Source organism: Plectropomus leopardus, chromosome 19 (genome assembly GCF_008729295.1).
Source record: "Plectropomus leopardus isolate mb chromosome 19, YSFRI_Pleo_2.0, whole genome shotgun sequence".
NCBI classification, from domain to species: Eukaryota; Metazoa; Chordata; class Actinopteri; order Perciformes; family Serranidae; genus Plectropomus; species Plectropomus leopardus.
This window is the reverse complement of record NC_056481.1, coordinates 14,090,240-14,103,984: the sequence shown is the minus strand read 5'-3', so window position 1 is coordinate 14,103,984 and position 13,745 is coordinate 14,090,240. Positions and strand designations below refer to the sequence as shown.

The window sequence follows — 13,745 nt, the reverse complement described above, 5'->3', positions numbered from 1 at the left end:
ATAGACATCATACGATATGATGGCTTCTTCCTAATAAAGGCTCTATAGATAAATAGATACATTTGCTATTATGTCTGCCACACAGAGAGGATCCCTCAACCTTTTCATACAGGATGCAGTGATGAGTGGAAGGCATCACCAGTGACAAAAATAAAGGCATAACAGGTCCTCTGTTACCTGTTTAATCATGACTATTCAATGTCTTAAAGAAATGCTTAAGATTTTGAACCATGTTTTCAGGGAATGTTACTCTTCCTGCCTCTGCTGTTGTCCTGCTACTCTTTGTTTTTTTTCCAAATGCTGCTGATCACGTCATGGTAACGGTTTGTAACTTTGGCTGCAGATTTTCCTCTAGGAGAGGCTGCTCAATCACTGTCAGACCAGTTTTACACTTGCCACACACCTTTTCAACCAAAAGAAAAAAAGCAACAGAAAAAACAGTTCAGACAAATAATGTAGACATGTCAATATTGTCACCTATAATTAAAGTTAGTTATATCTGCTGCTAATGTAATATTTGTGACACCTGCAGGCAATGCAGAAGCTGTGACTTTGCCTGAACATGGTGTTATCTTCACAGCGCCAGGATTGAACTGTTGCTTTTCTTGTCAATATTTGGCACTTGCAGGTTCAGGACTGCAGGTCTGAAATGGGTCGGATATGGTCCCTTGTTAATGACTGTGTTTGTCCTTGATCCTTCTTTTCATGGATCTTATTTTTTGCTTTTTACCCCAAATACCTTTTGTATTTAAGATAAGATCCCGTTTTCTACATTTTGTATTGACAAATTCAAATGTCTATAATAATGTGTCAATCTTGTGTGTTTGTCTCAGCTAACACCGCCAAAGTGATAATCGACATCCAGGATGAGAACGATCACCCACCGGTCTTCACCAGATCTCTTTACATTGGAGGGGTTGCAGAAGATGCCAAAACGTTCACCTCCGTCCTGCAAATTCAGGTACAGACACAACCAAAGTTCAGGAGGTGGACAAAATACCAGAACACGTGACAATACAAAGTTATTAAAGTGGAAATAGACTATTTTTTTTGCTTGAACTAAAATCGGCAAATAGGTACATTTTGCTTGCCAAGATTTAAATAAATAAAATATCTAGTCCGTAAGAACCCAAAGATATCTAAAACTAGTATGAAGCAGCTCAAACTTGTACATTTGCACTGGTAAGAACAAAAAAATAGCATGATTTTCTCAGGATGTGCAAAAATTTGCTTAAATTTAGCAAAGTGCCATTATCTTAAAATAATGCTTTATGTTTAGGAATCCTACAACTGGTGCAGCTACACTAAAAACAAGACACAAAAAAGATTCAAGACTTACATTCTCATCACATAAGTGGAGCTGTAATGTGCTGCCGTTGACAATGTAGGAGGAAATAAAGAGTTTGCCCTCTTGGCTCAGACTCTTTTTGTTTAAGTACCTTTATAGGTATAAGCAAAACTGACGAGCCTTTGCTACAATAATGATTCTTAGCAGTTACTTTCCCTGGAAGGGGAAATGGTGGACAGTGGAACATCAAAAATAACTATAAATTTAACCCGACAAGAGAACAAAAGCCCCATTGATAAGCTCTGAAGGAAAAATGGAAAGCAATCTGGTTTGTCTTTGTAAAAGTAGCAACAACAATAATGCCACTTAAAAAAACTAGAGAGGGTTGCCTCATTCACATTTTTATCGATATCCACAAGTTTGACACTTTGTCCTATCTGAGATCCTTAATTTTTAAAACCCTCCAGTGAAACACAAAATTTTTGATAACGTAAAGAACACATCTGACTCCAGGGGCCTTGTGTTTAAGTTTGTATGTTTGTTTTGGCGATTGTATCGAAGCTTTTACTGTGAAAATTGAGGAAGCCTGGGACTGTAAACCAGGTTTTGAATTCTCTGGAGTTAGGTGGGAGGAGAGTTTGTCTATAATACAGTCCTGCTCTGTTAATAGTAGACACCAGCTTATCCAGTTCAAAGTCATCTATCATCTTCACTATTCCAAATCCAGATTGCACAAGATCTAACCCTCTGTCTCACCACTGTGTGACAGATGACATGTGTCAGAGGGCACATTTTCACACATTTTTTGGTTCTCACTTACTGGATTCCGGTCCAAAATGGTGACTGGTACTCAAATGCCTATGGAAGAGGCATCGATTGGAAGCTGGACTTGCCATCTTTGGCAGCTCACAATCTACTGTGTCCTTTCCCACAGCTTAACACAGCTTGATGTTAGGGATGACTGTCACTGAAAGACTCATTTTTAAGGAATGGAAATCTACACTTCTCTTACTGCAACACATATCCAATAAAATCTCTTAATCATGCCAGGTTACTTAAGCTTTCAGTGCTCTTCTCACTGCTACCGCTCCTTAAAGCAATGCTGCTGCTTACCTCTGTGACTGCGGTTGTCGCCTCTGCTGTTGATATAGTTTCAAAAGCCGCATTTATTACAACTTTTACAATGTTTGTATCATTGCTGCATGGATTGCTTTGTATTTTAAGAAGCTCCTTGTACTTGTTGCCTAATAATGTCCCCAATTTTAACGTGAGACTCAAAATATTATGACACAAAGAAAGTGTTGACAGCTTTTTTTTTTTTTTTTGCTCCATACGAAGGTGCTAACGGGGCCCGTGAGGGTTTGCGTGCTTGTATTTCTGTTGTTTATTTTAAATTAGGATATTTTTCAGTCCAGTAAGTAACAAGATTAAGATTATTCTCTGTCTCTCTCCCTCGACATCTACCTCTACCTTTCTGTGAATTGATACATCTCTTTGTTTCCCTTTCTTTACCCAACTCTGGAGAATTTCATATCACTGTAAACAACTCGAGCGAATCTCGTGTTATTAAAATGCCTTTTAGGACCCAAAATGGGTCACAGAGCTCTCAGCCTCTATCTGAGAAGTAGCAATATGTTTTAATGAGCCTGGATGCCACAAGAGACTCGGTGAGGGTCTGTGGCAGAAAAGTATGGGCTTTAATATTTTATTACAGTTTTTAAAATCATTCTTAGACATTCCTTCTTCATTAGGTCACACACAGTGAGAGTGACAGGGAAGATGAGAGAATAATTCAAAATCACAATATCACAAACATAGAAAATGTTCTTTCTTTCTCACAAACCTAGTTGATCAAATTATTATTCCTGTGTTGCAATCACCAGAGGGGGGTGGTTTTGCATATGGATTTTAAGTGTCAAGGCTGGTGCTGGTTTACCGTAACCTTCTCCACAGTATTCTGACCTCTTTAAATACTTTAACAGACCAGAGGGGAAGAACTAATAGCTTGGTAGTAGGCTCGATCACCACAGGGAAAGGCAATAGATCTAGATGTTGGAAGGAAGAGAGAGGATTGATGGTTAGATAAAGCTAACTGGCATCCTGCTGAGAGACAAACTGACAGAAGAAGGTAGGAGAGATGTGCATGAGTCATGGGTGGATGAATGGATGGAGTGGGGGAGTGGTGTCTTAAGAGATGGACAAGGATGCTCGTGGCACATTTGCCAACATTTAGATGAAGGAGCAAGACAAGAGGTGAAGAGAAAGTTTGAATGTGCGTTTTCAATCTCAGCGGTTTCACTCAAGTCTAACTAATTCCATCACATCTGTCAGAAGCACGCACGTTGTCTTAATGAGGTTTTTTTTTTGTGTGTGTTTGTTGTTTTATCTGTGTTTATTGCTTCACTCAAGCCTGCCATGTCTTGAGAGTGTACGTGTTCAAGTGCATGTGCTGGAGTTCAGTATTTTGTCCCTCAGGGGATGCTAGAACACAAATATTGATTAGCTTGCAGATGAGTCATGCATTGGCAACCTACTCAATACCTCAAAAGAGTCTTTTGTTCTTCAAAACCACTTTGTCACACTGTCTTCCCAAAATGCTTGTCACTTCTTCAACCACAACCAGTGCAGATGCAAAGTTTAAACTTCTTTCTTTCTGCAGCCTCTCTCCTCACCTTTTAATTACTAATTCCATCCTACCCTTTTAGTGAGTATTCATACCAAAAATAGCCCTGCGTTAAAAATATTCAGACAGCTGCACTGGTGTAGGTGTGCTGCTGGAGGAACTTGTGAGATGACAGAATTATAATCCAGGAAGTGAAATGTGGAAACTGCGTACAGTGAAAAAGCTTGATAGAATCATTTCTGTACAAATGTTGTTAAACAGTTTGCTTATAGTAGTCCACCTTACGGTGTTTATTTTTGGTTCTTACGTACATGACGAGACATGTTAAAGAACAGCCTTGGGCAATTCTGTTTTTTGTACTATGAATTCCCAGACACACCAAACAAACAACTAGAAAATGGGCGTGCCCAATCCCATTTTATATTTTTCCCCAACCCCTCATTTTTGAGTACCGCCTTGCCCCTTTGAACAGAGTTACAAAGGATACTGGTTGAAAACTTCTATGAAATGGGACAACACTTCAAGACCCTGATATGCTGACGTTTACAAAAACAGATGTGACAGTCATGAGCCATTCACAGCTTAAGTTCCAAGCAATCAATCAATGAATCAAACAAGTCATGAAATAAATCTGAAAAAACACTGCTCCATTACCAGGCAGCTAGTGATTTATTTGTATAGCACATTTCAGGTAACAGGGCAATTCAAAGTGCTTGTCAGAGCAGTAAAATGTAAACCATATTAAAGGATAGAGTCTTACAAAAAAATAAAGAGAAAAGTTGTTAAAGGTTTAATTAATTACCAATTGATTTTCAATTTTAAAAAATACAAACCAACTGAAAACAACTGAACCGTCTTTATTCAACACTCCTCTTTTTTTTGTGCTCCCAATTTAGTGACGTCCTTTCAGTTGCGGTCTTGACTGGCCTTATAATAAAAACCTGAATTCCTCTGCCATTCAAAGACAAGATCAAGACTTTCAAAAAGTGACCTGGATACCAGTCATGACACCAAGACTGACCTCGAGTACTGCAATACTGGTTAGCACACAAGAAACTGGCATACGTCACTGTTTTATACTGTAGAAAATGATGCAACAGAGCAAAGGCAATCAAACTGTGACAGCAGCTGAGACAGCACTGTGTTATCCAACAGATTAGTCCTTTTTTCTGGAGCTTTTTCATCAACAGCCAGTTATTAATTTATTCACTTTGGCAGCTCCACCTAGTTAGACTTTGTATGTATGTGGATTTAGGACACAGCTCTACTCTTTCTAGGTGCAATAGAAAATAATCAGGTCTGTACTCCATAGCTGTGCTTTTGCAGTTCAGACAGGTGGTTGATATTACTGCAGGTATTGATGTATTGCTGAAAAGTTATCCCAACTGTGCCGCTCACCCCTGCAAGTAAGAACACCAAAAAAAAAAAAATCTGTACATCTATTCTTCCCTCAGTCCTCCCTTATTCCCTCATCTTTCTGTATGTATGCTTCCTTATTTCCTTTATGCATTCTATTCTTTCCTGCTTCCATTTCTTTATTCCCTGGCCATAAGAAAAATAAAACATTTGTGTTTCCTGCAGTCGTAGCGTTACCATTGATGTGGTGGGTGTCTCAGAGCTGAATCTGTAGTCTATACTCCCAGCCCTTCTTGTAAAGACTCAAAAATAAATCAATGTCTGTCTGAGTGTGTGCCTATGTCTGGACGTGAATGTGAGGTTTGCATGTATGTGTGAATGAGGGAGAAACTTGATGGTTAGCCAGAATGACAGAACAGATGAATAGACCTGCAAACAGCTCAAAGCACCGCTTTACCCCCTACTGCTGATTCAGAGTACTACATCAAACAGCACAAACAAACAGAGCAGGCTGTCCCCATGATAAAAGAAAATCCAGAAAGAGCAACAGTAATACATGGCCTTTTGGTTAATGAGAAATACAAGATATCTGTCCTAAACGAATCAATATACATGGCAACTCTGCATATTGATCAGCAGCTCAACACCTGGAATCAAAGGGCTCATGATAGTGATGATAATAATCCCAGAACATATAATTGATTTTTATGATAATGGAAACAATGACTGACTTGATCACAGTGTTTGTGTCGCTGCTGATGACGATGATGACATTTCATTATAAGAGTGATTATGATGATGATGATGGTATTTTCGTGGTGTCATGATGATGATTACACTAATGACTGTGTTGTGATTCTTGTTTTCCTCATTTTACAGGCTCTGGACAAAGACACGGGTAACTACAGTTCTATGATGTACCGGCTCATCATTCCCCCTCCTGCTGGTAAAGATGCTAAAGACACCAAAGACGGCTTTGTCATCGAACCTTACACGGGCGTGGTGAAGACGGCGATCATGTACCGCAACATGAGGCGGTCATATTTTAAGTTTGAGGTCGTTGCTACAGACAACTATGGTCAAGGACACAGCAGCAAGGCGGAGATAGTGGTAAACATATTCATTTTTTTACATAGTAGCAAATCTGAACAGAGTTTCCACAACGTGCTTGATGTGCTTTATTTTATAGGGGAAAAACATCATGTATTGGTATGAAATAGTACATTTTTAATAATGTGCTTAAAAAGTAATTGAAATTCAAATGAACGACGTAATGCTGTCAAAAGGCCTTGACTCACCAAGCTGACAGTTGACCATCGCCGTCAGTGAGCATCTGTGGCTCTAGTCTTTGTTGTGACCCACACTGTTGACCCTCATCTATCCTTGCTGGCTTCTTTCCACCGATTCGAACGAACGACACAACAGTCGAAATTATGTAAAAGTTGGCTTTCATAAATATCAGTTAACTTTTTTTTTTTTTTTTAATTTCTGACACAATACAGTCTTGCTCTCTCTCTTTTCTGTCCGGCCTTAATGATGTCCTGCCTGATATTGTGGATTATTTTGCTCCACTCTGAAAACCCTGACCATTAGACCTGTGTTGGCAAGGCTAAACTTAACATGACTTAACTTAATGAGCCAGCTTTTCATTGTGATATGCTTTTCTCTCTCTTCAGCAGTGCCCCAATGTAATAGCTATGTCAAAAGTAAAATTTAAAGGTATACTTTGAGGATTGTTGGCCACTGTTTATAAACGCACTCACCAGCAAAAGTAAAGGCAAAAGCCAACCCCAGATTCACCCTATATTTGCGTTTTTTGGTGCTGTTTGAATGCCCGCTGCTTACTGTCTGGCTTCCTGGTCGCCTCCTTCTCATAAAGCTGCAACCTTACCTGAGTGCTGTGGGGGTACATTCCCATAAAAGCCCCAAGCATAAAAAATGAGAAGAAAATACAGACAGAGGGCAGAAAAATACACTGCTACACACTTCTAGTGATCATAATCAAAAATTGAGAGTGGTTACTTCTGTATGAGTCTATAGAATGTTTTTAACCAAAATCTAAAAGTATATCTTTAGGTTCCAGCTGGCATTATTTCCTTGCGCTACTTTCAGATGGTTATATTACATTCTTATGTTTTGTTGATGATTTTATACAGTTACGCCTAAAAAGAGTGTGGTAACTTACCCCCCACTGAAAAAGACAGACATTGATCACAATATTGTTGATATATTTGGGTATAATAAAGGTTTATATTTGAAAATTAATTATTTGCTTTGAGCAGAGTCCTTGAAAATACAAAATAGGACTAGAAAAGTAGTTCAAAAGCCATTGAATTTCACTATGTTATGTCTGTGTTAACTGTGGCATGATAGTTTACTTCAACTTATATCCTACATTTTTCTAAACAAAAACTGAATTACATGATTAAACTTAATTGCAATTAGCTTTATGTTGCTTCGAGAATATGAAAAAGCTTGAAAGTTAGTTGGATTGAAATCTTATCTTTTCCAGTGCAAACTTTTTTTTCAGTGGTGGAGATGCTCCCTGATGGGGTTTAATGAAATAATTCAAAGCTGAACATGTTTTTTTTTTGTTTTGTTTTTTTTCAGCTTAGTTTTAATGCAGAAATGATTTTTAATTGCATTTTTCTCTCTTGTGTAGGTGTCAGTGGTGAACCAGCTGGACATGCAGGTGGTTGTATCAAACGTCCCTCCAACTTATGTGGAGAAAAACAAAGACAAGCTGCTCAGGTAACTTACATTATATTACATGTTTTTTAAATGTAAAAGTTAGAAATGTTCCCATTTTCCAGAAATATAATGATGCCAGAGCAGGCAGTTTGAGTTAACACGTGTCATCAAATTGCAAATAGTTGCTGATGGACATCTGCTCTGTTGAGCCACTGAGCCTCTGCTTACATAAAGTCTATTGTTAGCCTCTGATAAACAGTTGCCCACTCATGTCAGATAACTCCTCTTATGCTATAATACCCCTGAATATGTTATTTCATCGAACAGTGATAAAAGTGAAAAAACACATCTTGCTATCATGTTCAATGCCATTAGAAGTCAGAAAAGTCAGCAAGAGCTCAAATGTGAAGGTACTGTATTAGACTGGGTGTATATTAAGCTATGCAGTATTAAAATAAGGGTTTCACCTTGATTTGATATTATATTGGTTAATGGTAATTTATTCAGTGTCTTTGTATCTCACTGGATGAGGAGCTTTACATTTTGCACCTCGCTCATCCATTCACACACACATTCATACACCAAAAGTGGTGGATCTGCCATCCAAGGAGCAGGGCAGCCCATCAGAAGCAACCTTGAGCAACCTGGGCTTCAGTGTGTTGCTCAAGGACACACTGACATGGGACCCAAAAGCCTGGGATTGAACCGCCAACCTTTTTGGCCACAGGCAACCATTTTATACAGTAACACCAGTGTGTGTGGTCCCTCAATACTGATTTAGTCGTTTTGTGTCTCTCATAAGGAAGGAATAAAGCTGTAGTTACTAACATGGGTAAATCAAGACTTGATGAAAGCACAGAAAGTCCTGTGTTTAAAAATAGTTTTTTTTTTATCATAATGAGGTGTTCCAGTAAAAAAGAAGCTCCAAAGTGCTATGTTGAACTAGAACCCACAGTGGGACTGTAACAAGGACAGGCATCAGACCACCATAGCAAGGCCACAGCTACAGAGAAAACAATGTCCCCATTATTGCCAGAGAAAAATGCAGAGCACACTGCGGTTATAGTTGTAATTTATCATTATATTTTAGTTTATTTTTGTTGGTATTGAGGTTTAGGGGCACTAAGGACATCCAGATCCTTGGATGTGAACACATGGGCATGTTTTTCAAGGAATAATTTGTATGCCTCTGTGCTGGTGATAGCTGTTGTCGAAGGTGTTATGTTTTTGAGGTTATACCTCTGTCAGTTAGTCCCATTCACATCGATGCCATGAGGGAATTTATTCAAATTTGGCAGAATTGTCCACTTTGAACATTAGACCTTATGTCTGTCCCCATGTTAACATAGGGTCTCCGAGTATTGACTTGCTTTTGGAGCCAGCCTCAAGTGGACATTTGACAAAATGCAGTTTTTTGCACTTTGTTGCTGGCTTAATTTTTCAGCCCTGGAACTTTTAGCTTCACTGAGATATGTTCGTAGATATCTTTCTTTCTTTTTCATGTCCAGATTTCCTAAGGTCAGTCTGAATACAATCTGGATATTCAAAAATAAATAAAAATAAATGATGATTAATAATAATAAGATTTGGGCTGAACGTCTAAACATGGCGCTATTGTTACCTATGCCCCACCAGTTGGCTTCTTTGTTGTCCTGCCCTACTCTCAATCTCTGAAAGCCAACACGCACCCTATAAGATATTCTTTGCTAAGTTCAAACATTTGGAGCTCAAGCCCTAAAAAATAAGCTTATCAACACGACAGTGGCAGCTTTAATCTAAGATACTCTGACTTTATTCCAATGTAGCTCAGCCTGTTTTTCAAGAATTTGCTTAAATCAAATGCTATTATTTTGCTTTACAGTCTCCCAAATGTGTTTTCATTCATCTGAAGAAAGGCAAAATGTTAATGGTAAACACAAATTGCATCATTCATTATATGATAAATGTTTTCATACACAGCTCATTCAGGTTGCTGCTTCATTTATCTCACGTTACTTTATAATGACGTTTTAAAGCGCTGACCATCTTTTCTATCTGCCTTATTCTCTCACATAAATACACACAAACACACATGCACACCTTAGTGGGACATTTCCTGCTGTGAGCAGGTGTTTCTGGCGGGACAGAAATCAATATTTCACAGCACGACTCTGCTTAGCTGAGAGGATGAAAAAAAATGTGTGTGGTTTTGTGTGCCCCTTTGGTGTGTGGTGTGACATGAGTCACAATGAGTACATGTTTGTGCTCAAAGAAGTGTGTATTTTGGTATATGTGTACATTGACGTGCGTATCAGCCATGTCAGTGTCCTGAAGGCGTTACTGTGATCCCATCAGTCAGAACCCATCATTTTTTAATCCTCAGCATTTTGGAGCGCTACGTCCAGGAACAGATACCGGGAGCAAAGGTTGTCGTGGAAACCATCGGGCCACATCGCCATGGTGACGGAATGGAGCAGGAAGACTACACCAAGTCGGACCTCATGATTTATGCTATCGACCCGCTGACAAATAGAGCTGTATCTAGACAGGAGCTCCACAAGTAAGAACTTTGCCAGCAAATCCATGAAAAGTAAAATGGCAGCGCTCCAAAATCTTTAAATCATAAACGGGACAGGACTGAACCTGAATTACATCGCAATTAGGTAAATCCTAGTTTAACTGGCCTCAATTAGTTTTTTGGAGTGCTGCCAATCACACAAGTTTGCAGGTATATTGTTGAAGTCAGTCTTGTACTCTCTGGCAGCATCAAGAAGACATTTTTGTCATTCTTCATTCTGTGTGAGAGCTATTTTAAGGGTGAGGAGTTAGGAATTGCATACACACAAAAAAACATATAAAACAAAAAAAGTTGACCACACACAAGTGTTTGTTTTAGCATGAAACTTACTGAGCATTTGCTGCATGGATAAGTTTTTTGATATCTATCTGGCAGTTTTGCCTTTCACCACCATCAGCCACTGGTTTGATGTTGGCATCACTTGCACTGAGTTTTAGAGTTCAGTGTGTAATTTTTTTGCTAAATAGACATTTTTTCACTTACATCATTGTGTTTTTCGCCCCAAGGTTTCTTGATGGTAAACTCTTGGACATCAATAAAGAGTTCCAGCCCTTCCTTCCTCCTGGTGGACGCATTCTGGAGATCCGAACCCCTGAAGTGGTGACCAGCGTAAAGAAAGCTGTGCAGATTGTAGGCTACACAGAGGGGGCGCTGTTGGCACTGGCAGTTATCATCATCATCTGCTGTGTCCCAGCCATACTGATCGTCATTATCACCTACAGACAGTAAGTGTAAATTACGTGAAGTAGTATTTTTACAGTTTTGGAATAAAATGTCATTTTAATCAGGGACAGTGTCGACTGAATAAGGCTGTAGCAGCTATCTATCTCTCTGACTGACTTGGGTTGGTGATATGCCACAGTACACTTTCTTTGCTCAACAAACCTCATGAAAAGACTAAAATCAACAGTGAGTTTATCCTCCTAATAGTTTTATTTAAGACTGCTTGTTTGTTGTCATCTGGCGATGGTCTGTGAAGCGTTTGGAGCTAGCACAGAGTGCACACTGGCACTGATATCACTCCCTGAAGAACTATTATCTAATTTCTAGAAAATGAAAAAAAAAACATTTAAGAAAGAAGCTGACATATGGGTCTACAGTTTGCATTTGAAGGTAAGCCATGATGTTGAAACTCACACAGCACCAAAATCAGGTTAAAAAGGTAAACAGATCACCTGATAATGGAGACAGTAGATAATGAGATTACACAGCAACACTTCCTGTAAAGCAGGGTTGTCCTTATTCGCAGTGAAATCATTAAAAAGCAGAAATCATAAACATTCAGTATACCTTCAGTAGCCTAGCTAGTGTGGCATAGAAGTGCTATCCTAGAAACATAAGGTATAACATGTAGCATATATTTCCTTCTAACCTCTCCAGTCAGTGAGTGTCATTAGAGCACATCCTCCAGACACCACGTTTAACCATGCACCAAGTAGGATCTATGAAGGCAAAACTAGTGTTTTTATAAACACTATTTTTGCCAAGCAAACACATGAAGAAAAAAACACACAGTTAAGAAAAAAAAACACATGAAGAAAAAAAGTGTAAAGTTAAGAACAAGGACAACTGCTCTCAGAAGCAATGACAATTTGAATGTATTCATTTTGTATTTTTAATAATCCAAAAATGCAAGAAGCAGCTGGCCCCGAGGTTCTTTTTTTCACGGTATCTTATCTGGCCCCCATTCGAAGAAGTTTGGCCACTCCAGTTCTGTGCTATAGGTAGTTTTCAAAGCATGGACTGAGCCAGCTGGTGCTGTGCCATCATCAGCCAGTTTGTGTTTGAGGGTGGGCTTGAGCAAAGGGTCATCTAAAACCTGATATTGCTTATTTCTCTGCCAAAGACATCCACTGCAGTCCAAAAACTACAACAGTAAAACACTCATAACTATTTAAAAAATGTAATTTAGCCACATCTTTGTGCTGATATATTAAAATTAGCACTGTAGTTTAATTTAAATCAACATACACAATCCTCGTGGTGTCATTAAACTCACTGATACACCAAATAGTACACATCAAATGCATTATTTACTTCCCTTTGAGAAACATGCTAAAATCATCAGTGTGTTTTTGTTTCAGGAAAGCACAGAACCTAAGAAAAATGATTTGAAAAATATTTTTTGTCAACTTTTTAAAGATTTCTGTCCTGAGTGGGCGAATGGACTAACAAATTACTGCCACTGAAAGACTCGGGATGTTGAAAAGTATTGACATGGACTAACAAATGTTTCAGTCCTTCTAAATCTAAGCTGCCCATCAATGCATAACCTGCTCCTTTTAAATTTATCTTCGTCACACTTTATATCTGTTTACTTCTCTTGCATGAGTTGTATGTGGATCATTGTGTAGCTATAAAATATACTGCTGCAAACACAGCAGTCCATCAGTAAATCCTTCCTTGTAATGTACCTTTGGAGTGATTTCTATGCTTAAGCATTCCAGCGCTGTCATACCTGTGCCCTAAATAAAATATCTACTTTAACATTTGGCAATTTGGTGCTACTTAATTAAAATGTATTAACTAAGGTTCTCAAAACATGTGGGTCTAAAGAAGGAGGATTTTACTTTAAAAGGGAATGCTAGTAGAAATAAGTCATTTAGAGAACTTATGAATGTCTTTTAAGAGAATGCAGAGAGTAAGAAAAAAAAAGTCAAAGCTGACAGTGTCTCCCACAGGACGTCCTTTAGCACTATTTATCATTTTATCACCTGGGCCAGTCACTTCCCTCGATGATTCAGCATGCCAGCCTGTCCCACAGTGCCAATTCTAATAGTTTGTTTAGCTAACCACCGTGAAAGGCTATTAATTTCATCTGTCTCCCAACACACAAACAAGCACACACACTCACTCATAAACTGGATCAGTGCGTTTTGGAGAGCGCTTCTCATCCTGCTGAGAAAGAGAGACAAATAACAAGAGACTGAAGAGGAGAAGAGATTTGAAGAAAGAAAAACAGAGTAGTAATCATCAGCATAATAATCACTAGTCTCTGTTGCTAAATGACTGTAATGAAGACCAATTGTCCAACTGGGTTGTAAATTACAGAAAGTAAACCTGGCTAACAAGAGGTGCTGTGTGATTTATGGTTCTAATAATCACTAATCTTTCTCTCTCTTTCTCTGTCTCGTCTGCTGCGTCTGTCGCCACCAGATTCAGAGAGTGAGTACTGCTTTCATATAATTCTCACGCTAAAATATTTATGTCATGGCTGTCTTAAACACCTC

At 38.7% G+C, this 13,745-nt stretch overlaps 1 protein-coding gene across 1 annotated transcript in view; it reads left to right on the top strand.

Moving 5' to 3' along the window:
- The window catches only part of LOC121959055 (protocadherin-15-like), a 185,179-nt gene that overhangs the window by 136,857 nt on the left and 34,577 nt on the right, over positions 1–13,745 (top strand). The window contains exons 27-32 of the mRNA XM_042508235.1: positions 834–961; positions 6,147–6,377; positions 7,930–8,018; positions 10,321–10,497; positions 11,022–11,240; positions 13,672–13,680. Of these exons, the coding sequence (XP_042364169.1) occupies positions 834–961; positions 6,147–6,377; positions 7,930–8,018; positions 10,321–10,497; positions 11,022–11,240; positions 13,672–13,680 (853 nt within the window). The remainder of the gene's footprint in view (positions 1–833; positions 962–6,146; positions 6,378–7,929; positions 8,019–10,320; positions 10,498–11,021; positions 11,241–13,671; positions 13,681–13,745) is intronic.